The 27,805-nt window shown below is 36.1% G+C and overlaps 1 protein-coding gene across 3 annotated transcripts in view; it reads left to right on the top strand.

The window, feature by feature from the left end:
• CFAP47 (cilia and flagella associated protein 47) overlaps window positions 1-27,805 on the top strand; it is a 281,915-nt gene that overhangs the window by 174,705 nt on the left and 79,405 nt on the right. For all 3 annotated transcript variants that reach the window (XM_064646845.1, XM_064646846.1, XM_064646844.1), the window contains exons 52-55: window positions 13,488-13,663; window positions 15,952-16,059; window positions 19,352-19,463; window positions 26,742-26,846. In XM_064646845.1, the coding sequence (XP_064502915.1) occupies window positions 13,488-13,663; window positions 15,952-16,059; window positions 19,352-19,463; window positions 26,742-26,846 (501 nt within the window). The remainder of the gene's footprint in view (window positions 1-13,487; window positions 13,664-15,951; window positions 16,060-19,351; window positions 19,464-26,741; window positions 26,847-27,805) is intronic.

Genomic DNA, 27,805 nt, shown 5'->3' with positions numbered 1-27,805 from the left:
GCTGAGGGTTTATTTTTAAGTCCTGTGTATATTAATAGAAAGCAGATCAATTGGTGAAGCCTGGGTAGGTTGTAAGGATGCATTCCAGCGGTGAAGGATTCCTGCCCGCCTTGATTGTTAAAGCTTGGTAAACAGGGGAGCCTATACCAGTGCTTAGATGATAAGCCTGTGTTTCAGAGGAGGGATATAATCAAGCATTGTTAACATAACATAACCCAGCCAGTCCTCGCACTGCTTGTGACGAGCACCCCCAGCTTTACCTCCCAACTTCATCAGTCACTGCCCAGACTCAGACTCTCTTTTTGCCAGCTATCATAATGAAAGCAACCAATCTACATTCTAAGTACATGTCTTTTGTCAGGGTCCTTTGCCTTTCGATCCACCCTGAGAACCAGTTCCAGCAGTTGGCATTGCTGGCCTATGGAGAACATTTCCCCACAGTCATTAAAAAGTCCATTGACTCTGCTACGTAAGATTTCCATAGCACTGTGCTGGAATTAATTCCAGGAAAGAAATTTCAGATTTGTGAGGTGTCATTTCCTGTTCTATAATTTTAGAAAATCATTCTAAATTCTATTTTGAACTGCATGATGTAAGGGAGAATGTTGTTGGAGACTTGTCAGCTTTGGCTCCCCTTCTACCAATGCAAATTTCAGGTTGCATTTCACCCGACCAAGACTGTGAACTCCATTAAAAGAGATCAGCTAAAAACCAGCTCAGGGAAAAAGGTAGAAAGTACCCTCTTGTGATCATTGTCTGCTCAGGAATTTATTCATTTTTTTCTTTTATGAAAGCATTAACGTATTTTTATTTCATTTTGTCTTGTCTAGACCAGCCTAATAAATCTCAAAGGCATGGAAAAAACCTGTAACAGTGGAGGTGATATAGGATGCAGAAGTGTACTTTCAAATGTATATTTTACTTTAAAAACAATTCTAAAGTACATTTTAATAGTTATGTGAGTTTTACTCTTAGCAACATCTAGATAGCACAGGCTGGGTGAAACTGGGTGAAGCTTTTCAAATTCATTTTGAATTCTAAGAATTGCCTGTGCAAACCTCATGAAGTTCAAAAGGCCAAGTACAAGGTCCTGCACCTGGGTCTGGGAAATCCTAAGAACAAATACAGGCTGGGAAGGTAATGGACTGAGAGCAAACCTGAGGAGAAGGACTTGGGGGAATCGGTGGATGAGACCTGGCAATGTGCACTCACAGCCCACAAAGCCAAATGTGTCCTGGGCTGCATCACAAGCAGTGTGGGCAGCAGATCCAGAGAGAGGATTCTGCCCCTCCACTCCACTCTGGTGAGACCTCACCTGGAGTGCTGTGTCCAGCTCTGGGGCCCCCAAACTATGAAGAATGTGAACATGTTGGAGAGAGTCGAGAGGAGGCCACAAAAGTGATCAGAGGGCTGGAGCACCTTCCCTGTGAGGACAAACAGAGAGCTGGGGTTCCAGCAGCCTTCCAGTACTTAAAGGGAGCTACAAGAGAACTAGAGAGGGACTTAAGACAAGGGCGTGTATTGGTTGGTCAAGGGGTAATGACTTCAAACTGAAGGATAGGCTTAGATGAGATGTAAGGAAAAAATTCTTTACTGTGAGGATGTTGAGGCACTGGAACAGGTTGCCCAGAGGAGCTGTGGATCCCCCATCCCTGTTTATGACCAGATTGGATGGGGTTTTGAGCAATCTGGTCTAGTGGAAGGTGTCCCTTCCCATGGCAGGTAGATTGGAATGAGATGATCTTTAAGGTCCTATCCAACCCAAACAATTCTGTGATACTCCTTAAACTCTTCTCATGCAGAATTGATTTTGCATTCTAATGGATTTATAAGCTGTAGATCAGAAGTAGCACCCTTTCCAACTCAATGATATTTTTCTTCTCATGGGATATATTGGCTCAAGGAATAGTCCCCTCAAAATTTTTGGCAGATCTTTAGTACTTGGGAGTCATGCTTTGGGGACTGCAGAAGTAGAACCCATGAATGGGAGATGTCAGTCTGTTTTAAATCCATAGTTGTTTTACACTGAGCCACAACAGTAAGAGATCTCATAAATGAGATCTTAAACTTCTTCTGTTTAATTACTTGAAGGGAACCCACAAGGCCTGATGAATCTGTGTTAACCTATCACTACACAGCAAGAGCATTTTTTGGGTGTCTCTACTGATTGTTCCCACTTACTGCTGCCTTGTATTACACAGCAGTCCTGGACTGCATGTAATCAATTTGTTTTGGATGTAATTTAACTGGAAAATATTTTTCATGTGCTCATCTAATGTTCTTCAACCACTGGTGAGTGTTTAAGTTCATGGGAGTGAAATAGAACTACTCATAAGAAAAACATTCACGGGCACTTGCACAGTGTGGATTCTGAATCCTCACTGAAACTGCTTTGCTTTACGTGTCTCCTCCTTCTGTGTCTCACTACATGCTAATATGGACAGACCATAGCACCCAAATCTTTGTGACTCTTCAAGTCTTCAAAAAAAGACTGCATCATGTTTATTCTAACAGGAATTTGCATTTTGTGGTAACTGAATTATGTCAGTCCACAAATATAAAGTAGAGAGCTTGTTAGAAATACCACTACTGTTAAAGCAGAACCAACTTAGAACCTAAATTGTCAGTGTTTCCCTTATTAATTTTTTCATTATTTATTTAAAAGTAAAAAGCATATAATTAAGGATATTTTGTAATATCCTTGGCAGTTGAAGGCAGTGACACATTGTTTTCATAGCTGTGGTGCATTAATTTTTCCTAAGTCCTAAACTGAACTGTAGTCTGAATATTGTTACATATGGCTCATACTTGGATTATGTTCTCAGAAATTGAATAACCTGAAGTTATGAATCATGCCCTAAGATCAATTTTTATCATATGCTTTCATGAGAATTGCTAGCATAAAAAGTATCACTGTAAAAGAACCATGGCAATATGGTTGGTGGAAGGAAAAACAAATTTGAGAAGGTAGTAATTATTAATCCCTCTAAATAGCAGTTTGGTTATTAAATAATTCAGAGCAGAACATATTTGTATAACTCATTAAAAAAAAAAAGCTAAATTATTAGAAATGTTAAAATGTGAGTGAAAATTTTTGATAAATATTAGCAGCTGCCAACCCCCTCCTCTCATCCCTACAGATGCATGAATCAGTTCTGTGATACAGTGACAGGGAGCTAATGTAGATCACAAAATGACAGCTGAACTGTCACTAACTGCCATTGAACAAAAATGTGAGGTTAGGTCTAAATCAAGTAATTAGAGGGGATGTTTCATCTCAATAAGTGGTCATATCTATGAAAAATAACTGTCAAGTGAAGAAAGAGAGTAGCCTTGTAAAATGAAACTACTGTGTTACTTAGTTCATAATTGCTGTTGCTCCTCCTGTGGCTTAGGAATCAAAATAAGAGGGTTTTTTTCTCAACCATTAAATACAACAATTCCATGGAAAAAAGTTCCTTTTAAAAAAAATTTGCCCACTGATAGTATCTGAAATACAGATTGTGCAATTTAGTGGATTAGGTAATAAAGTAATATTACTGAAAGGAAAAGTTAATGTTTGAACTCTATACCGTGGATATACCTCTGTAATAATTGTCTTTCTAACCAGTGCTAGGAACTTATGCTAGATTTTTAGCTCAAGACAAAACACTGTTGTATATACACTCTGTAGGGTTGGGTTGGGGTTTTTTTTGTGGTGTTCTTGGGTTTTTTTGTAAACAATAGTGAGAGGAACCTGAAAAACAACAGTGAGAATTTCTTGAAAGATGTAATTAAGTATAAATTATTAAACCATACTTTGAGGATCTTACAAATGATGATGTGTGAATTTTTCTGTGGAAGTCTAACTTTCAAACCTGTCCTGCCATTTTTTGGAGTTGCCAAGAAAATTGGTGGTACTGCCACTGGTATTCCCTACAGTGATTAGTGAATTAGTGAGAACTCACTGCCTTCCCTGTGTAACATGAAGAAAAAAAAGGATCTTAATTATTCATTCCACTCCTATAAATGTTGCTCACCTGTATAATAGGAAAACATGTATTTTACTTAAGACTATTTTGGCAAGGATACTACACTTCTCACAAAATCTAGCAATATCCCCGCTTCTCCCAAATAGTATTCCTGTGTTCCCACAATCAGAATACTGCTTAAAAATTCTTGAGTGAAATTCAAATACTATTTTATAGTTGCCCATCTGTAGAACGTGGGTTGAAGCAGCTGGTAGTTCTTTTCTGCTGGATTTCTATGGACTGTATGCACAGCTTCTGAAACAGCAATTGATAATTAAATGTCATCATTACAATGAGCAACAAGTTTATTCAGGCATACAAATATTTTCATACAACATAAGAATCAGAAACTTTAAGTATATAAAAATAGTTGATTAAGATTTTGATTTGAAAACAGATGCCATCCTGAATTTTGAAAAATGTCATTAAATCAGGAATTACTTGTTTTAAGTTATACAGTTTTCTTTGATGTTTTTACTTTAGGCTAAAACCCTACCTATTTTAGATGGTTTGGCCTATTGAAAAAGGAATCCAGATCTTTCCTCCTCTATTTAAATCAGAGTATGGTATGACTGTGTAATTGTGACAATATGAACATATCTATGGCACTTCCTTAATCATCATTCTCACTAGGAAGGAGGGACCACTGTCTGTTACTCTCTGAAAACTGTTCTTCAGCCTTTTAGAAATAAATTTGCTGCTGGATTTGAGTTCCTGGTATAAAGGTAGATGAAAATCATTGAAACTGAAATCTTAGAAATTGTTAGTTAGTGTTCATTATCCATTAATTAAATAACACTTCGTTATCACAAATTGTTCGCACACTTGCAGGTATTTTTAGTTCTAAATGCAGAGAAAACAAACATATTTTTTAATTTTCCCAAATGATAATTATTAATATCCACAACCATTGACAACATTGTAACAATTTACAATTTAAAAAATGGTTACTGTGTTTTACTTTGGTGTTTACTGTGTATTTCCTAATGGGGAACTGTAGTACAGAGGCATAATTTAGGCTGATAAATTCATGGTTCTTATCTCAGATTGCTTAGAAAAAATGGACTGCAAGAGTTACTTTGTCTTGCAAATATTCTAATGGATTTATTCACATTAAATGTAGAGGTCAAGAAGGAAGCTGCTTCTTAAGTTTTTATGTAAAATGTCTAAAAGGCTGACAGTTATTGCTTTGAGCACCCTTGCTCATTAGCAGTTGTCTGTTTCCTGGAGAAAATTCTAAGTGTATATCGCTGGTTCACTGAGTCAAGAGACTTTTTTGATCCATCCAGATATTTGAAAAGTAGCATTTGCTGTCTGGAGAGGAAATATCTAATATGTGAGCTCTAAGCAGGATCTGTAGAACAGGAGATAAGCCAGAGGGGAAGGTCTGTTTTGAACAGTGAATTATTAGTTTCTGCTTTAATAAAACGAAATGCCTGGAAGGGATTGAGTTTGGTTTCCACATAAGTGCAGAGACAACAGCTTTGTCTATTCTCTGCCAAATCTTTCCTTTTTTTTCTCTCTCTCTCAAGTCTCTGAGAACCACATGAGTACCCAGAAGATGGTAATGTATCTCTGAAACATATGTTGTCCATTTGCACTTCCATGAGATGACTTTGCCCAAGTTGGAGTTTGTGCTCCTATTGCTGCTTTTAATGGCTCCCAGACCAGTGCAACTATTGCACTGGTTCTGAGCTATTCAGTGGTGGTTTTAGAAGGTCACTGGCACAGTGTTGATGTTTACACACAGCTCTAAGAATAGGCAGGGTGTTTCCATTACTGTTTCCAACCTTCAAACCTTCTTGGTTTTGACAGTCTAGAAAAATTAATGCAACAGTCTGTTGTGTGGGATCCCCACACAGCAGAACTTTACTGTAGGATGAATATAACAATTCAGAAGTTGATATTTTTTAAATTGAAATCTCAGGAAGATACCTTTTACTGTTTAGCAGTTAGAGGATGATGTAATGGCTCATGTCCAGATACATGGATACGCCAAAAAAATATTTATTTCACCTAATTGTAATCGCAGTCCTTTCCCTCACAAGGTGATCTGCCAGGTACTCAAAACTGAACACACAGGAATATGGAGAGATCAGTATTTAAAGAGCTTTATACTCTCGCTCATAAATCCATGATTCTCTAAGAAACACTTTCTTTAGCATCTTCCCTATGCAGAGGGAGAAGCTGCTTTCTGGTTGACAGCAGAATTAGTCATACTGCATAGAGACCCAGAGAAGTGCAAGTGTGGGCCTTGCTTCAGACTGCTCTAATTTTTGGTCTTTCAGAGATTCTAGGAACAGATATTAGTCAAGAAAAAAATGTATTTTGATGTTAATATTATTAATATACATTGTTTGCGATGTAGTGAGCTTGTGTTATTTTTGTAGAGTAAATACTAAGGGAATGTGTGGGACAGATTGAATATACCTCTAGCATGTCACATATAGAAATCAAAATTAATAATGCAGCATTTATTGTTTTGTGTGAGATGGTAATATGTGAGCAAACTTCAAGGACTTAAAAGTTAACTTTTCTTGGAGCAACTAACAATAAAGCTGTTTTCAAAGTTTATCTGATCTTATAAGTCATAGTAAGGCATAGAACTAGATAACTCTTAGAGATTGTTCCTTTAGATTTATATTTATTTCTGTTTTCAGAAAAGCTATGAACATTTAAAAAGTTCTCTTTGCATTACAATACTCTCTGGCTCCTGAGACTGCAGAGATATGCCAAAAATAAAAGTTGGATTTAAAGAAACATATGCTAGAATTTGAGACAGAAAGGTTTTGTCTAGAGACATTTTACCTGTAAATATGAACTTATTTGTAATTTTCTACTCTTAGAAAATTCAGGAGAAAAAGTTATTCTCAGTAGAAACCTTGACAATTTCAGTTTTGTTTAGAATTTTCTCTACCTCTATATTTTTTGTAGCAGTGATAATTATGGTACAGGTCTTTTAAATTGTGAAGAAATGCCTCCTTAAAATTCTACTTTTAGGCCAATTGAATGAGAAGAGTCGCAGTAGGTGCAAGATCTAAGACAGTCAAATTAATTAGCATTTTACCTCTGCTGATTGAGTAACTTGATGGTAGGTGGTGTAGCTGAGATGTAAATTACCTCATTAGTACGGTCATAAAAATTCAAAAAATGAGGTATTTTTGGAGTTAGTTACTAGTTTTAAAAAAATGAAGTACTTTTAGTTAGCTCATACCAGTATGAGCTGAGAGTAGAGGCACAGAGTGGAATATGTGCTTCCACGTTTAGCAGCAGTCATTAAAGTTGATGGAAGTATTATAATAATTAGTTGTTGTTGGTATTCTACTGTAGAACCATTAGATTCTGCTAGGTGGTTGTAAGTTTATTTTTACCAAGTATTTTTGAAAGTCTTTGAAGCACTGGAATATGGGTGGTGCTGGTCACTGCCTTTTCCTGGTCAGTTCTGACTGAGCTGATACTCAGCGTTTCACTGACATAGTATTTGTCATGTTTGTAATTTCAAACAAGATGGAGCCTTCTAACCTCACCACATGAAATTTTCAATCCAGGACAGTTAATCTAAGTATTAATCCAGTATTAATCTAATAGGTTTAATAAATTATATTACAGTAAGTTCATGGAAGTATTACTGTTGTTTAGGTTGCTTACTTTGTTATGGAAATGCACAAATCATCAGCACTCATCAAGACTTCCAAAGTATGCTCTAGTCTATTGAATTTAGGAATTTATGACATTATTGTAATTTTATGTAGCACTTGAAAACTACAGTGAGACCAGCAGAAAATAATTGCAGCTAACTGTTGTAGCATTATTTGGGCCAATAGAATTAGTTCAAGAACTAAATCTTGCACATTAATTCAGTGGCAGATATCAGAAGCAGCCCAGCTTTCTGCAGCCCAGAAAGCCAAGCGTATCCTGGGCTGCATCCAAAGAAGTGTGGGCTGCAGGTTGAGGGAGGTGATTCTGCCCCTTTACTCTGCTCTGATGAGATCCCATCTGGAGTGCTGCATCCAGCTCTGGGGTCCCAACACAAGGAAGGACATTGACCTGTTGGAGCAAGTCCAGAGGAGGCCACTGAGATGATTAGAAGGATGAAGCACATCTCCTGTGAGGAAAGGCTGAGAGAACTGGGATTGTTCTGCCTGGAAAAGAGAAGGCTTTGGGGTGACTTAATTGTGGCCTTCCAGTGTATGAAGGGAGCCTACGAGAAAGATGGAGAGAGACTTTCTACAAGAGCCTGGAGTGACAGGACAAAGCAGAATGGCTTCAGACTGAAAGATTTAGATCGGATATCAGGAGGAAGTTCTTTGCTGTGAGTGTGGTGAGGCACTGATATGGGTTTGCCAGAGTAGTGGGTGCTCTGTGTCTGCGAGCTTTCAAGGCCAGGTTGGATGGAGCTCTGAGCAATCTGGTGAAGTGGAAGATGACCCTGCTCATGGCAGGGTTTTGGAACTAGGTGATCTTCAAGGTCTCTTCCAACCCAAACCATTCTGTGATTCTGTGACTTCCCCATTGATTCTCATAATGGACAAGATTAACTTATACTTTTTTAGTAGGCCTCTCTAAGCCAATTCAGCTTTGATAAACCAGGTTACCCTATGTGGTGGCTTACGCAACTGAGCTGATCCCTGAAAGTTCCAACTTTCTGTATAGAGGTTGGCAAAAATTAGCTGTAACTGATAATTTCTTCTTCTAACAGTGCTGGATCTGAAAAAGAAATCTGTCTGTGGTCTCAGGAGGGTGAAGAGTTATTGAGCTTCAGCCTCTATGGACTCAGAGGTTTTTTTGATTTCAAATTCAAAGAAATATTCATTAAGATGTAAGCATAGTTATTACTTTCTCAGTTGTGGGAATTTGGGATATTAATTTTATTTTGAGTCAGTCTGTATCCCCTTGTCAGGTATATTTTTAATAATTATCTTAATATAACGTTTGTCTTAGAATTCAGCTCATCTTTGGCGCAATTTCTTCTGTCTATATTTGCATGGAAGTCCGTATATGTGCATATTATTTAGTTCATTAGCTTTTCCTATATGTCTTACAAATTATTGCCATATCAGTTTGGTATATGTTTTTCAATGTGTGTACTTTCTTTTGGTGGAGCTGAGGACGCTATAGATAGCTTCAGCCACAGAATATAATGCTTTTTCAGTCCTCTCCTTTACTCCCATTTCAGAAAAATGTTTTTTGCAATCATCTCTTGCAAACATTGTTTTCCCAGTTTGTTTGCGTGGTACCATGTCTGGTCCCCATTAAGAGGTTAACAGTGTAGTAATTTTTAGTCAGTGGGCTTAGAATTATTGTAATAACTTAAGAAATAATCATCTCTGTATTCTGTTTTAGGGCATTATTACTTAGGCACTAATGCACATTTCAGCTAAAAGAAATTCAATTTGGTCTGATTTTTCTATGTAAATTTATATGTAAATTTAAGCCTGAAACTCATTGCCCTATTAGCCTCTGATATTAAATATCCTGTGCACATTTTTTCCTTCTACTTAGTTTCCTGTACTGCAATAGTAATAAGAATGGATTCCTTACTAAGCAAGTTTTACAAATATATAATTTGCTTAAGGTGTTCAGTCCTAGATTTCAAGCAGTTCAATTTGCTGTTCTGATAGACTTCACTGCTGATGAACAGTTGGTGCCTTTTTGAAAGCTGATATTTTTGTAAGGCAAAATATACCAAGTAAAATGGGTGAATAAAGTATTGAAATAATGGCATTGCTGAGGTTCTCTGTCCTCATAACCCTGCTTGGAAAGGAGAGGGCTATCTTGGCAATTAATTTGCTTCACATAGAGGGTAAAAAAAGAAAAAGGAGCTTGTACAGTGAGGGAGGTGGTCCACTTCACAGAGATCTCCTCCATTGACTTAGGAGTGATGAGGAATCTTGAAGGACTCACCCCTCAAGAAATAGGAGGTTGGGACTTCCATGTGTCTGAATGAACAAGGTGGGAAAGGCCCAGCTGAGTGCAGATGTGTGTGCCTGGGTTAGAAGTGTGTGTGGAGAGAAGTGATGAGGTGAGGTGTGTCTTGGAGGCACATTGCATCAATCAGTTCAAGAGCCAATACTGATTTCTAACAGTGGTTTGACCAAACTGGACTGAGTTATGTTCAGCATGGCCCTGAAACTCTGTCGTCAACTCTGCTGTTCAACTCACTTGAGCCTCTTTTGTTCCAAGAAACAAAAGTGAGTAATGATGAGAATAAACCAGGAGGCTCTATCTTAACTCCTACTACTGACACATAGACACACTGATGGTTGAAAGCTCTGATCATTTTGAGAGAAGAGAGAAGGCCAAGATCTCTTTTTTCAGTAATATTGCCACCATACCAAGTTCAGTAGCAACATTCCTGCTTGTCATCAGGTGAGGCACAGAGAAAGAAGGCACTCATTACTGTTAGAAGAACAGTGATTTGGTCAAGGACCTGCAAAGGGAAAAATTTCTGTTGCATTATCTCACCAGGCCTATAAAAATAACTTTCTTGGTGCTTAACCTGACTTGAAATGAAAATTTGCTTCTATAGCAATAGTCTCGCAAACTCGGGAGCAAATACAGATGCTTTCACCTCCAGGTCTATGGATTGAAAAAGCTACAATGTGAAATTAATTTCATCACCTTAATGAAACTGTATTTTAATTGAAAACAACTCCTGTAAAGCATAAGAACTGTAGTTAGTCTCTTAGATGCTTTGGCCAGGTAGTGCTTTTGTTGGCACCTGCTGATGGTTAGAATAGGACTATTACTGAAATTGGAACACAGAGAGTTGTTATACACAGTCATTGCAGAATGTGCCCATCTTCCTGTAAATTACCTTGTTGAACTTAGAAGAGATTAGTTGATAGTTTGGTGTGGCGTACACTAACAAAATGTAAAATTGCATGTTATGGACTTAAATAATTAAGGCACAGTTGCTCAAGGAATGTTATAGAGGAAGGAATGATGAGAAAATCTTCATTATAAACTATGTCACAAAAATATTTCAGAAAACACATATAATATCACAAGTGATCAGTTTTTGATTGTGAGCATCTTTTGAAACAAAGTCTGCTTTACAGAGTATTACACCTATGCATAGACTTAGGCTATTAGTGTAGGATGAAGTGTAAGCAGTCAATTGTTTTTTCAAGTTCCACAGAGAATAAATGTTATCTGACATTTACGTTTCATTTTGTTTTACCTCGTGAGATTATTTCAAATTACCTGCACAAGACAAGAAGTGGGGCACTGAAAGTTGTAAAGGAATAATAATATGACATGTTGCACAAAAGTGCTCGATCTTGGGCACTGGAAATCTTGTTACCAGAAACAGTTTGAGAAAAGAAATTAATTCTCTTCTTTTTTCAACTTTCACATTTTTTCTTTGTCAAATGTTTATAAACCCGCAACACTGAAATGTGGAACTAAATTAATGAATATAAATGTGTTTGGAACTTACCTATGATGTTAGTCCTTGTCATTCTTTCTGATTAAATGGTACTTTCATGAAAAATAATTCTCTTAGCAATTGGATGGGTGGTTTTTTATTTATTCTGGTACTATGCCTCCATAAAAATCCATTAAGGTCTAGAAATGTAAAATATATATATAAATTCTACTGATAAATATACATCTACTCTTATTGCCATCCATGATATAGCAGATCTTTGAAATGTGTATGGCAATTCCAGTAAAATTCCAGGGAAGTACATAATCTTAGGCATTCCTTTATACTGTCAAGAGAACACTGTTTTACATTTTGCAAACACTGGCAATATAAAATTTCCTTTCTGTACAAGATTACAAAGATTTCTTTGATAGTTACTGTTTTTTCCCTAAATCGGCTGCCCAATATTTCCTCTTTACTGTAAAAGTATTTCTTCAACACGGCATGTAGATGTTTTACTATAAAATTGTTATGAAGCTTTTAGCAATAAAATGGTAGATAGATTTAGAAACTTGTTTACACCAGTAAAAACTATTAATCTGAGCTTTAAAGTATTTTATGGCAAATTTAAATTCCATTTTACTGATGCAAGGCACTTAAATGATTTAAATTGTTGGTATAATCTTGCCATCTGTAGAACATTAAATGTGTTTTATGTATGTTCCAGTAGTCATTGTCTATAAATGTAAATATGTATAAATTTACGAAATCATAGGCAGACTTAAAGCAGTGTAAGGCAGCTCCATGTGGGGTCATAAAAGTATTTCATATTCATTTTTTATTGTATTATTATTTTTAATAGATATTTTATCTTTTCCTCCTCATATTACAATATGAATTATTTGCTTTTTACAAAAATGTACATAGAAAAATTGTGCTGTGAGAAACAAATCACTATACGTTAAAAAAACCCCAAACCCATGCATTTTGAAATCAACTGCTTGGTTAGAGCAAAGGAAAGAGATCAAAATAGGGATAGACAGAAATATAGGTACAGAGAAATAAATACATCTCTTTCTTTTTGTATTTTGCCTATTTTCTATGGATGAATATATATGAACAGAAGATACGTGTATCTGTACATGTGAAGAGAATTGTAGGTATGCCTCCTGGATTATCACAGTGTTCTTCATTAATATATTCCATCCGGCCTGTTTAAAGTGGGTTTTTTTGTAAAGTTTATTGATATTTGCACACACAGGGTACATAAAATGAATTTACAGTATTTTTAACATTACAGTGAATAAAGGGACCAGTGGAACCCTGCTGAAATGTAGGAACTGTGCACAGTGAGCTGCTCCTGCCCAATTCCTGCTCATATTAAAGGTGTTCCACATGTAAAGTGTACATATTTATCTAATGAGGCCATGCTTTGGCTCCTTTTATTATAGTAATTAGAATTTTATATGCATCTTTAATAGTATCCATGTTTTCCAGATGGTCAAGGAAAGATGGCCCTTTCCTGAAGTGTTCATACACTTTAAACAAAGATATGGAGATCACCAGTGAGGGAAAGGGCCTAACAGAGTGAGAGAAGGAATATTTATTGTGGTGGTGTTATTTTAATCTCAAGTGTTATGAAGTAATATATAAATTAAGAGGAACAGATCCTGCAAAATTCAACCTGAGTAGTTTGCCAGCTTGCAAAGTGGACATTTTCAATTGTCTGTGCTTGGCTGTTGGGAGGCAACTTGGAGTTTTTACCTGGTTGGGATTACAGCAGATGAGCTTGAAAGGTGTATTTTTGCAAACCTTGGCCATGTCCTGGAAGGTGAAGAAGCTTGTTAGAATAGAGACTAGCCAAGAAGACTTAAACTATTCCTTGTTTATGGAATTAAAGAGTTTACAATTTGAAGGTTGTCTGAAATGTTTCTTGCTGCAATTTGTCTTTTTTTGGTTTACTTCAGACATCAGACAAAGGTGCAGCCTGGATTTGCATAAATGTAAATGAAGATTAAACCTCTTACACTTGTTTTTGAAATATCTATTACATGCAATGGCTCATAATTAATTTTGGGTGTTTTGGTTTTATTTTTTTTTCTTTCTAGGATTCCGTTGGAATTAATATTCCCATCACTAATCCTACAGATGAAAGGCTTGAGATCACTGTGGTGCTGGACGATCCAGGCCTTCATGGCCCAAACACTTTCGCTCTTATGCCCAAACAAACCTATTTGTATCACCTGGAGTTTTCCCCAGTTTCTCTTGGCCTTTCCCATGGAAGGTGAGCTGTGAAGTTTTGATATTTGTGATTATGGCTGTTTTACTAATAAAGAGCTACTTTCACTGAAACCTCAGTCACTTGATGCAGATATTGCCCTAAAAAAACCCACAAAAGGTAATAAATAGAATTAAGAAAATTTCCAACTTTAAATATATTGTATCCCAAACAACACTATTCCTCTGAAGGGAGATACATTATTGATAGGCAGTAGAATAACACTTGTTATTCTAGTTCACTAGAATTTAGTGAACAATGTTCTAGAAACTTACTTAGTATTAGAAGCCCCCTCTGAAAATTTCAGATGAATTGCTAGTTTTGTAAGTTTGTAAGTTCTGTAAAGGGAATAACAAAATTTCATTTTTTTTTTTGAGACAGAATGAAATTATAACAACATAACTAAAACCTAGTGAAGAAACCTACAACAGTCTTCACTTAAATCCATTTTCCTTCATAATCTTCCATTAATTAATAATGATCTACTAAATTAATATGGAGAGGTTTTAAATTGCAAATTTTTCATCACATTAAAAATCCCAATGAAAGCATGCAGGTATGATAATTAGCAATATAAAGACAGATGACCTCTTGGTCTTAGTTTCAGCCGAACCAGTTCAGCAAGTAATTGAACAGTGCAGAATTGCAATGCTTATTTTGTTGGAGTTTGGTTACCAAAGCATTATTTAGTTGAAAGGGTCATTGAAAAACAGTTCCCTGTTTTTCAATTATCTCAATTGACTGGCAAAAATATGGGGATGGAGAAGAGGGTGGGTAGTGATTTAAGAGGAGGGCAGAGACAGATGACCAGTGTTGAAAGTTTTAATATTTACAAAGTCAAAATCCATTCAGAGTTTTATTCTATTTGCTTGTATTGATTTTTCCAAAGATCAGAATAATGGCAGGTGCCACTGAGCCTTATAGCTTTCATGCAATACTGTTTTATAAAAATGAGTACTATTATCACTCTAGTATCTTTTTTTTTCTGTGAGAATTTATAGAAATTGTGCATTGTGATGCTGAAATGAGAATAGACCTCATTTTCCTTCATACCAGATAATATTTCTGGTATTTTTCAAGTGCAGAACTTCCAAAGAATAAAATAAAGATTTTGTTTTAACTGGCAAAACTTTGGGCTCAGCTGAGTGGTAGGCTGGGCCTTAGAGGGATATGTGCAAAGATGACATAAAGCATACCCGGACACACTCAGTACAGTTATGCAGTATGGTTCTAGAAAAGTGTCTAATAGCTCCTTTAAATTGCAATAGCTCCCAAGTTCTGCAGTTACAAATGGACAGAGATACTTCCACATTACATCCACACTACTGCCTGGTGTTTCTGAAGCCATGCTCTGTTTCCTTTGCTATGTTAGCAGCTGGGAAGAACTGTTTGAAAAGTGACTGTGGCTGGTGTACCACTTCAAATAGTTCATTCTTTCCTGAGCTCTTTTATGCTTACTTTAAAAGCTCTGTTGGCGCAGAGAATTGTCTGGAACAATAAAGTCACGGAATATACAGAGTTATCTATCATTTAGAAAAAGAAATCCTTAATGGGTCATGGTTTTACACAGTGCTTTTTTTGTAAGTTCTTATATGCTTCCAGTGCTTTGTTTTAATGTGATTATAACTCTGCTACTCAAAAAAACCCCAAGAAATAGAAAAGTAATTCTGCATTAGGAAAGAACTGTTTTAGAATGTCTGTCACAAAAATATATTGCTGTACATATCTGACCTAGCAGCAAGCAATTTTCAGTCATGACAACTTCTGATTGTACATCAAAACAATATATTGAATATTCCCTTGTAGCATATCCTTTTGTCATGCTGATAGAAATGTATCTATATCTATTCCTCAGTTTTCATCACTAGATTTGAAAGGGTTTTCCTTTTTAAAGTTAGTGTATAATATTTCTATTACTTTGCTCTCTAGGTTGAAAATGGCTAAGAAGAAAATTCTGTGACACTGAAATGAAATTAAAGTTTCCTCTTTTAAGATGAAATTTGTTGTAATTTTGATAAAAGAAAACAAACAAAAAACCCTAAGGAATAAACAACTTTTAATGCTAGAATTTAGGCAAGATTAAGAAGAGATTTTGTTGCATCAATAATTCTAAATATTATTAGTTTTGGTAGCTGAATCCAGATACTAGCAAGAAGTGTTAGGGGAAACGTGGGAGCTAATTAGAGAATTCACTGTGTTGAACTCATTAGATTTTTCCTGAATTTTACTTTGTATGTGTTTTTAATTGTCTAAACAAAAGCTGTGTCATATTGAGCTTATGTATCTGTTTTTAGTGTCACATTCCAGTCCGATGTGGTTGGAGAGTTTTGGTATGCATTGAGGTTGATTGTAGAGAAGGCAAACCCAACCAGTCTACCTGAAATAAAATGTGAGCTTGGAAAGTAAGTATGTAGTTTATAATGCTGGACTGGGTCACTGGTTTTAAGTATCGTGGAAAACATATGAAGAGTGTACATCAGAAAGTCAGAATAGTGCTCTGTATGTACTGTAGTAATTTGCAGATGATTTTCCTAGATATATGAGTAGGTAGGTAAAATTTTCCTTGCAGAAAAACAATTGGAATGAAATTATAGCCTATATGTAGACTTCCTCTGAAGTCCTTATATAGACATCACTCTGAAAATACTGCAGAATGTAATCATCAAGATCCATAATTCAGAGTTCTGTAGGTTTGCTTTATTTTCTGTTTCTTTTCATCTTTCTGAACTGGAAGTATGCTGACAATCCTGCTTTACAAATGCTTCTATGGAAGTTAGCAATTTCTTTTAACCTCTCAAGAAATGGCAAAATAATACAACTTCTGACCTGCAGGTGCTGGGAATAGACATTGGAACAACGAAAGAGTTAAGAAAATGAGCTACTTAGAGAAATGAACCCAATTATTACAATCCTTCAACAGAATTTCAGTTTGCATTTTGACAGCATAATGCTCAGTTCTGACTTTCAAGGCTGAAACCAAAACTTTAGGATAAGGCTTTCAAGAATGTCAGAATTTCAGTAGTGCTCTTCCTACGTCCACTTACTAGTAGGTTCTGTGAACACAGTGCTCTTCTGAATGCTAAATTCCCCTTCTGTATGTCATATCTTTGACTAAATCTGTAGTTAAAATACTTTAAAGACTGAGCAAAAACTCTGTTAGGACCACAGCACGAAATTTTACCTGATTAAATTTTTGTAAGTGAATCTATTCAGCTGTTCAAATATGATGCACAGACTGGGGATAACTGACAATGTTTATGTTACTATGTTCTAAAGAAAAGAGGTTGTGCTTTTTCCAGGTTTTTACTTTAAAATTCTGGGCTGGAGTAAAAGCCACAGTTTTTCTCTTCTATGTTGGTCAATGCTATTAAGAGTTAGAAATTACTTAAAATCTTTTCATTCAGACAACCTGGCATTCATAATTTTCTCTGGCATGCACTACCTGTGAACTGCATGCACAAATGGTCTGGCTGAGAATAGAAAGTCATCCCTTCCTACTTCAAGTAAATTGTATGTTGGAAAAGATAAGCTCCATTGTCTACAACTCTTGACTGTCAAAACTCTAATCTCAAACTCCTTAAATCCCATGTTTTATTTTTTCAAATGAGATTTCTTTTTGCCTTACAAGTACATGCATGTTGAAATTCCAATGCGTAAATCTGTTTCTATTGTGTCAACAACATAATGTCATCAGCACTTTTCTTGAAGCGCCAAGTGTTGTAGAATGGGAATCAGTGATGGCATTGAGGTTAAAGTTAAATTACTGAGAATTGCTCTGCCTGCTGAAAAGGTTCACTGTGAAATCAAGTGAATTAGCTGCATTAATGTATGGTGAATATGTAAAGCCAATGCAGGTAGACATCTATGTTTTGTCTGTTTAAGAAAAGTATCATTTTGTTTTGTTTTGAATGGTGTACCTCCTTACTAGGTACCCAGAGATGTGAACTGTAAATGTCATCAAATGTTTGACGAATTTCTGGTTGGTGAAGATTTGTACTTCTTTAGGAGACTAACTTCCATTCTACCACCTTTTCCTTGAATGCAGAAGAAACATTAGCATATGTCATATCCTTCTAAGAATAATGTTTTTCATCGTGTGCTGGCTGAATTATTTTTTCAATTGATCTGAAAATTTAAAGAATTTATGTCTTTTCAAGGACACCTTGAACATCACCTGGAACTGGATTAGGAGCCAAGAACCCATGGGTACACAGACTCAGTTTCTAACCAATTCTTGAAAGAGAAAAGAAAAAAATTATAACAGTTTCTTTTAATACTTCTTCAGATTCCTTAACATTCTGGGATTACCACAGTCAGATCTGCTTTTTGTTTCTGTCAAGGCAGATTCAACACATCCTTACCATATGTTTCTAAGCAGGGAAACCTGCTCCATGATATTCTTCGTTTTCATTTATCCAACCTGTTATGGGCTCCACAGTGAAGTCACTGAAGGTGAATCAGTTGAGTGATGTTCACAGTGGTCTTGAATTTACTGCCACATGGAACAACTTTTTCCAGCATAACCACGATAGTCAATCTGTGTGAGGTGGCAGGTGCTCTTAATGGATTTTGATCACTTGAAGAACCTCTAACAGTCAAGTAGTTGCTTACTGAAATTTGAAATATTCCAACCTAGTTTTCCCTTTGACAAAGTATTACATATGAAAGTCACTAGACAAAAAAAAATAACAGATTGAGATGTCAATATCAAGTCAATCTGAAGTTCTTTTATGAAAGTTTCCTGGTATTTCTCCACTCTTTGCTGTGGAGATCTCAGTGATACAGTGCTTTGACAGTTAGTCAGAAACAGGTCTGCTACTCACTGCTGGGGATTTATGTCACTGCATATGTTGGAAGGAGCCCACCTGTGCACAGGTTTTAGGGTTCTAAGTTACAGCATAAAGCTTGACTGAAATATCTCCTGAATGTTGCTTTTTATATTTTCTTTTTCCTTACTGATTTAGCTATGATTAATCAACTCATTTTTTCCAGAGAATAAATATGAGGATTAATCTGGCAGTTGACCCACCACAGCTTTGACTAGTGGGAATATCCGTTAGGTAGATAAATTACAGCAAAACCAATATATGTATCTCATTTTTCAAACTTTTCTCATTTACTGTTTTCACTGATTCACCTTGAATCTCTTTTCTCTATCCCTTGGTGTTCTAACAAGGATGTGATTTATGGTCATATAAGTTTGTTAAAGGCAGAAAAATATTGAGAGTCTTATGAATTGCTGTTAAATTGTGCTCCCTACCCTACTGAAAGTATCTCATGGTTATTCTTTAATTAGAAAATAAAATAAATAGAGGACCAGCTAATTTAAACAGAACACTTATGCAATCAGCATACTCCAATCTTTGTTCTGGGAGAGTCACAATACTCACTAAAATACATAATCTACATGTGTAACATAATGATTCTATGATTATACTGTAATGAACAACACAGAAATGGTACAAAATGAATTGTTAAATGAATTTAGAATTTATTGTTATTAATAATGATTATTAATATTAATTAATGTTATTAATGTGTCCACACTAGTGGGGGAATAGTGATGTGAAAAAAAAAGTCTTATTCTTAAAATTACTAATTTTTCAAGAAATAAAAAGAACTATGAATAATGAAATGCAATGGAAGAAGCTTTGTAATTAATTGTCATTGTGTATATGGTTTTTTTTTTTCCAGATGGGCTCGTCTATACATACCTCTTTTTAATTCTACTCATCAACCTCTGGAGCTGGAAATTGTTAACAGCAATCCTAGGAATTTTTCAATTGAGTCTGACATAGGACACTCTGTAAGTAAGATTTCTGTGCTTTCACAAAAGTTATAGAAGAGAGCCGCCTTTTCAAAACAAATTGAATTGTGTATTGTACTGTAGGTTCAGAATATACAATCTTTTCGACATTATAGGTATTTATTCTAGAGATTTCATAGCTTAAAGATAAAAATAATTAAACTTGAAAGGCAACTCGAGCTGAAGTACAGATGTTTTTTCCCCTGGAATGCTTTGTCAAATGATTTTGAGCAGGACTGAAGGGTAGGTTGCAAATAATTCAGGAGATATTAGAAGAAGAAGAAGTTGTAAACAAAACAGCTGATTAGAAGCTTCTTAGAAGTATCTAAGAATCAACAGGATAACTAGATAAATATTTAGATTAGTACATGAAATGTTAATGGAAGAATATAAGAATGTCTCATAGTCATGGCAGTTATAAGTGACTTGCAGGGCCTATGAATAATAATTTGATCAATGTAGCCACAAATAAGCTTCAAGCAAATACCTAGAATAATTTCATTCTCTGAACTCACAGTTACTCTGAGAATGATTTCTATTGAGGAAATCTTCATCCTCTTACTGTTATGTACACTGCTTTTTCCTTCTCCGTTACAGAAGTTTCTCTATCTTGCTGCCTAGCATTTATGTCTTTTCCAGGCCTAGGAGTTGTATAGATTGGCTCAGATTTCATAGTTTCATTGAGACTGGCTAGAGTTCTAGGTGAGTGGGGTTCAGAAAAATATTTGTTATTGACCATTGATTGTGAGTTAATAGTACAGGCCCTATAAAAAACTCTTTGGATATTAACAATTAATTCTATGAAATATGTCTCCTTTTACTGTTGGGGAGATGAGAAAAGGGAGGACAGATGCACAGAAACTCTGGGTTAGGGGAACCTCTGTCATGAATGAGTGGTGTCGAGTGCATCTGTCACAACCTCAGATTAGGATGTGAATTTGGAACTTTTAACATGAAAAAAAAAAAGAAAAGGAAGAAACCTGGTATGGGCAGGAGAAAAATGGCGGTTGCACCTTTTCTAGACATGAAAAAGGTCGTACAGGGAAGACATACAGCAGAGATGATTTGTCCCTTCCAACCCAAATTATTCTATGATTTAATGAGTCTATTTCCGCAAACTGGTAATGGGGTCAGAGAGAGAGGGGAGAAATATTGTAGTAAGATCCTAAAATAAAGCTGAGAAGATACAAAATGGATTGTATCGAGAAAAAAGAGGAATGCTGTAAAGTGATAACGTGCAGTTTTGGCTTTCAGAAACTAAACAGCTTTCAACCTTAAATATGTCAGTACAACCAGACCAAATGTTCTTAAAAGGGACTGTGAAGATAGCAGCTAAAGGAGATCACACTTATTTACTGAACCGTCATGTATATATCAACATAAGATTCCATTAAATTAAAAGTATAAAACATGAAGTGCTCATTTATGTCATGCATATTATCACATCTTCATACACTGTGTTAAATCTCAACAGATGCTATTACTAATAATTTCATCAATTGGTATTTGAATAGGAGCTAAGAAACATGGATGCAAACTATATTAATTGTCTGGGAGTATTATATATGGCACAGAAGTGAATTAGATTTAATTATAGTGACTTTTGGCTGCTGCAAATTGTTTATTACCTTGTGCAGGAAGTTAAAAACAAAAATCTTCTCCTTTCATCTTTCTTAATTTATCACCAGAGATTCACAGATCACCAAAAACTGTATTGCATTGTTTAGGAAAAGACACATTCGTCATTAACTGCAGTAGTTTTCTTTCTTTTCTTTTTAATAAAATCCTCAGTCTTGTGTATCATTTATGGATTGAATTCTGAAATGTTCTTTGTTAATGACGGTTCTTCCAGTTAAAGGGTAGCTTTGGTGAATTTGCTATATGCATCTACCTAATATTTATTTCATGTACCATGTATCATGAGCTGGAGATCATCTAATCCAACTCCCCCTGCTAAAGCAGGTTCACCTAGAGCAGGATACACAGGATCGTGTCCAGGCAGTTTTTGAATATTTCCAGAGATGGAGACTCCACAGTTTCTCTGGGCAGCCTGTCACAGTGTTCGGTTACCTTCACACTAAAGAAGCTTTTCCTCATATTCACATGGAACTTCCTGTGCCCATTGTCCCTTGTCCCATCACTGGACAGCACTGGAAGAAGTTTGGCCCCATCCTCTTGACATTCCCCCTTAAGATACTTATATACATTCATGAGATCCTCTCTCAGTTGTCTCTTCTCCTGACTGAAGAGGGCCAGCTCAGTCTCTCCTCATGAGACAGATGCTCCAGACCCTTCATCATGTTTGTAGTCTCCTCTGAACTCTCTCTGGTAGTTCCTTGTCTTTCTTGAGCTGGGGAGCCCGGAACTGGACATGGCACTCTGGATGTGAATTTGATTCTCCTGAATATGTTTCATCCTAGATTTAGTCCATCCACACAGCAGTGCATTCCAACTTCCAGAAGATTGCTCCTTGTTCTTATAAACCATGACCTGTGTTTCAGGTATTAGTTTACATTAATGTCTGTTTCGAAGCCTTTTTTGTGTGTAGAACTCGTTTCCCATCTTAATTATTCAAGTTTCTGCTCCCTTTAAAGCAAATGATTTCTTGTTAGCAGAAAGATTCTGATTTGTACAATCCTTAGATTAAATGCAACAATAAAGAGCAAGTTTTTAGATCAATAGATTGAAGGTCAGAGTGTCCAATGTGAGATAGATAATATTTGAAGACAGTAGAGTCAGGTGAGTAATTTTAATATTTCATATAACTTTCTGTATTTGTTTTTATGTCATCTAAGATGTCTTGAATATAGTGGCCTGTCAGAAAATGTCTCAAATGGACTTTATCAGTCACTGGGTTATGTTAGATAAGTCAGATTCAACAGTGCTATCAAACAAAATTTTTTCCTCCCTAGAGATATTTGCCTAAAATTAATAACCAAAATTTTTACTAATATTTCAGAATTTAAACAAATTCAAATATATATGTCATACTTCCATGTGTGGGGAATTTTGTTCCAGTTTCAATTTGGGACGGAAGGCATTACTGAAATACCACAAGGGATTATTTTCTGTAGATCTGATTCAACTTCAAGTACTGACATCATTAATAATGGTCTTTCCTGAGGTCCAGTTGGATTAGGCTCAAATATTCCTGAACTTCAAGATGCATAAGGAAGTCACAATGAAGTTCGAAGGCTTTAAATCTCTTGTCAGCTCCATGTAAATTAGAAGCAGCTCCATGAACCTCTTTGTAAACTGTTAATAATGAGAAAAGTATGCTTTTCTTGTTAACAGCTGTGGAATTGTATCCTAAACCAGCTTTAAATGGAATAGACCATCTTGGTTTTCTTTCAAGAATTTGATAAAAGCTTTTAAGGATTCTCTTTTAATGTAATTTGGGTTTTCATATATTTTTTTCCTTTTATGTATGTGATTTTGTGTTTTTTTTAACAAGCTATGCCTAATTTTTGTTTCACTTGTTGTCAACCTTAAACTAGCTTAATAACTTTATAAATACTATCAAATTATCTAAAGTTGGAATAAAAATGAACTCACATAAGTATACTGTAGAACTCCTAGCTTGTTTTTCATTAGCATATGGGGCATTATGAGTTTCTGGGGAAACAATCATTGGAATGTTGAGTTTTGTGTTTCTGTCCTGACAGCAGTTTTCTTTATTTTTAGTTAAGAAGGACTCATGTTCAGCATTTAACAGCTGAAAATTCTCAATCGTCAATCATGCTATGTTCTCCAACGTAATACTTTTCCTTCTTGTAAATACATTGGCATATTTCAAATGTGTGTGTATTATATTGTTACACACATATATTTATGATGTACCGAAAAGTCTTACAAATGGGATCATCTTTATTGCCAAAAAACCCATACTTTCACTGTAAGTCTTCAGTTTTCTATTCTCCTGGCTTATAACCATCCTAAACCTTTTTCATGAAGCTTTGTTCCATCCTGATTGACTTTGAAACACAATTTTTATTGAGGAAAAATAACAAAGAAGGGCTGTCAGAGAGGGGTGCAATCTCTGTGTGCAAGCTCTAGTATTTTCTTAATGACCATGAGTATTGTTTTGTACAGAGTAAAGAACAGAGAGCAAATGTGGATAGAGCCTTCCCAAATCTTCGTTCGCGAAGCATAGCCGTGATGATGAAAGAACAGAGAACAGATGTAGTGAAAAATTTCCCTTCTTTTGTCAATTTATAACAAGAATAATGTATTTGTAGTTAGTCTTCTTCAGACTTGGTTTCTGTATTTGAACAGTTATATCTGAGATCTTTCGAAGAACAATGATTCCAGTTTTTTTTCACATGAGTATCTTGGAAGTCACTTGTTTATGTAAACAAAATAAAAGGCAGGGGCTTTGTTAACTTCAGTATATTTTAGTGTAAAGTATGACCTTCTTAAAATATGTTGTTTAGCATGATTTCTTAATTCTAGTTTTAAAAGCAATTTATTCTTTGGTTTTCAGTAGAAAGTAAGTTATCTTTTTGCCCAGCTTATTTCAAAACAAATTACTTTTTGGATTCAGAAAACATCATCTGTATAATACCAAAAAAAAGAAAGTTAAACCCACATCTATAGTATAAAAGATAAAAATCCTTTCCGCTTTCAGAGCAGGCAGTCTGCTGGATTATCATAACTCCATGTTGATTATTTAGATTCATTGTGGCAGTGCATTTTCTGTGTAATGATAATATGTCAAGTAATGCTTATTGAAAATCAAACTCCTGTCTGTTTTCATCTTTATGGAAGACTTATTATTCAAAAAAATTCATATGTCTTAGTGAAACTGGTCAAAATTTAAAAATTTTAGCTGTAATTTAATTATGTGTTCTTATTCTGTGACAACCTGTCTTTACCTGCTTTTTCATTTTTTTCAAAAGTATTTGGAAGGGAGTTCTTTTTATACTAAGATTCTTTCTCCATTTTTAAGTCTTCATTTGATAAATGGGTCTGGCTGCAGCAGGAAATGGACTGCAAATGAAAGTAAAAAATTCTCAAACAAAGGTCTCTGCATACTGAGCATGCCCAGGAACTGCCTGAGAAATGAGCTGTTCAGGTTCATTTTAGATGACGAACAGCTAAATGAACTCTGGGCAGGGGGGGATGACTCTCCCTCAGGTCTGTTATTCTGGGTAGTACAGAACCTTGCAAAGGTGACAAATGTGGGATGGTGGCAGTTGAGTGCTGGTGGCAAATGCGCTTTCAAGTTATCAGTCACCTGTGGGATATATGGGATTGTGGAGTGTGGGGGTGCAGGAGTGAGCCCAGAGTGCGTGAGACCCACCTGCTTATCCTTCCACAAGTGTCTCTTATCACGAAGTGATAAAAAATTGTAAAATTTAAATTGGAAAGTTTGAAAAAATACAATAAACCCCTTCATCAATAGACAAGACAGTTAATATATTCAATTAAGTGTTAAGCAGTATTCTGGTGTATTATTTTAAAACTTGCACCCCAAAAGAGAAAAATAACATTTCACATTTTGTGTGTTAGTTGAGCACATACGAGCTCTGTCTTCTCTTCTGCTCAATATATCTCCCATTGACATCAGTAGGAATATCTGCTCAAGGCACACCATCATCCCAGTCCCTAATTGTGCTGGTACCCTACAGACACAACCAGAAGATGACTGGCAAGACCCTGCTGGCATCCAGCTCTGAGATGGCAGGGTGCTGGGGTTGTTCAGCCTTGAGAAGAGAAGGCTCAGGGGAGACCTCATCGCTCTCTACAACTACCTGAGAGGAGGTTGTAGGCAGGTGGGGGTTGGTCTCTTCTCCCAGGCAATCAGCAGTAGGACAAGAGGGCATGGCCTTAAGCTGCACCAGGGGATGTTTAGGTTAGATATTAGAAAGAAATTGGAATGGGCTGTCCAGGGAAGTGGTGGATTCTCCGTCCCTGGAGGTTTTTAAGATGAAGCTGGACGTGGCACTTAATGCCATGGTATAGCAACTGTGGTGGTAGTGGATCAAGGGTTGGACTTGATGATCTCAGAGGTCCTTTCCAACCCGTATGATTCTATGATTCTATGAAAGCCATGGGGCAGTGAGGAAAAGCAACCTAAGCCTCATTAGGGTCTCTCCCGCTAGTGAACACCTCTGTTTCTGCTTTACCCTCTGGAACCTCTAGTTTGTCCTCAGCACCGTGGTTGTGGCCAGTGGTCCCACACCGGGCCACCATCCCTGTTCCTGTCAGGATCCTTGTGTCTATGAGACTCGAGGTGCCATAAGCTCAAACGCCAGCCATATCAGGGCACAGGCAGTCAAACTTTTGAGGTGGGAAGAGGTTGCAGGGCTTGCTGCTGCAGTCAGGCATCTTGCAACCATTAAATGTAGTAAAAAAAAAAAAAAAATGGTTTTAATAACTCCCGTTCACTGCCTCTAAGTGGCCTGTTCTTCCAAGGCTGACATTTCCTTTATAAAAGGGCTTGTCAGTGCCAGCTGTTGTAGGGTGTTGTTTTGACCTTTATTAGTTGTAAGTTATTTTCGTTTTATAAAATACACCTTAAGTGTTCAAAATTACCTTTTCATCTCTTCTTACTTGCAAACATTATTTAAACATGTATAATACGGAAAGCCTAGTACTTTTTTTTAAATTAAAGAAATAGATACGGTAATTGTGTATTCAGTGATTCTAGCTGATCACTCTCTCAATGTATTGGCATTTTTGTTATTCATAATTCTATTCTTTCACTTATCTGGTTCTTAAAATATTTATGACCCCACTGTGGTCAGCTTCTTTGCTTTTCCCTGTGCAATTGAGTCTCAAGTATACTTCTGGTGAAGAGAAGACTAGCAACATTATTTACAATGCTAGTTTAGATATAGGTATGCAGAAGACAGACAAAGCACTAGTTTATTAAAACCCACCCTGCATTTCCCGTATAAGCCAGTTTGTGTCTGTGAAGGTCAGTGTGATAACCTTTCAGTGTCATCAGTACGATCAGACACCAAAGTCCTGTTTGAAGGGTATTTGTGAGCTGCTGTCCCTGTCCTTGGAGCAATCTATAACACCAGCTCTGAAGTTCCTGGGGAGTGAACGTGCAGTGACTGCCACAAGGGTGGTTGACTGCAATACACTTGCTGCCTTAGCAGCCTGTGCTCACTGAGAGGGGAGAATGCATCTGGTAGAACACATTAATAACATAAACATCAACACTGTTGATACAAAGCACAAAACAAAAACAGAGACAAAAAAATGATTTCTACTCCCTTCCACCCCCTACCTCACCCTTTGTCTTGTTTCTTTCTTGTGTTTGTACAGCTGACTATTGCTCCTCATTCCATCATTCAACTGCCCGTTCAGTTCTATCCATCTGCTGTTGGAAAACGCAATCACCAGGCAAGAATAATCTTCAAGTCTGCAAAGGTACGATAATATGTTTGCTGCCCACAACACTTGGGATTCAGATTATTATTTTTAATAGGCGAGTAAGGGTTTCAGCCTGTAGGTCAAGTTGAAGTTTAATGGCTGGATGCATAATGAAAGAGCAAATGCAAAAATGTTAAAAAATATTATTTGTTTTAACCTTAGTTTTACACAGAAATTATTCTGTTAACAGTATTAAAATGAGGCATAATGGCCTAGGAGCTATAATAGGTAATGAATAATTTTAGCTTGCTCAGTAATTAGTTCTGCTGTTTTTAACACTAGAAGACTGGCATTTCTTAGCATTGGCACTGCTAAAATTAAATTTCTTGCTGTTTTTCCCAACCCCAAGCAAAATTAAATTCTTACATTTTTTTATCTGATCTGACTTTTGGTAGGTCACACACTTGAAAAAGTGAATTCTTTCTTTCATTTTGTTTGAAAATGGTTTTTACTTTGAACACCTTAGAATTGTTGACTTTTTTTTTCCTCTGTGAATTTTCCTAATTTTAAATGAGAAACAGGTAAATAAAGAAACATGAGTCATCAGCATGACCTACTAGCTGATTTTAAATTACATCTGGAATCAAAAAGAAAAACTGATAATATGATGTAAATGATAATATTTCATATGAGCTGTCATTAAATGAAGCATTTGCTTTCTGTGCAATTTCCTCTCTGTATTTTTTTTTGACTTTCTGATATCCTAATGGACTGCTGACCTGTGAATTATTCCAGGTGAATGCTACCAGGAGTTTTCAGTAGTGTTTTAAGTAATACTTCAAAAGCAAATATTCTTTTATATGAAGAAAACCAATAGTGAAGGAAGTGATATGGCAATTTTTTTTTTCCTGATAAAGTATGTTGAACAGACAGGTTATTTGCAGGTGGTGTTAGCACAGTATTTATTTTCAGAATCTCTCTTAAATATTTATTAAGGATAAAAACAAGGAGACAGC

The sequence above is a fragment of the Pseudopipra pipra genome, chromosome 2, assembly GCF_036250125.1.
Source record: "Pseudopipra pipra isolate bDixPip1 chromosome 2, bDixPip1.hap1, whole genome shotgun sequence".
Classification (NCBI taxonomy): Eukaryota; Metazoa; Chordata; class Aves; order Passeriformes; family Pipridae; genus Pseudopipra; species Pseudopipra pipra.
Note: the sequence above shows the minus strand (reverse complement) of the source record. Positions and strands in the feature narration are given on the sequence as shown.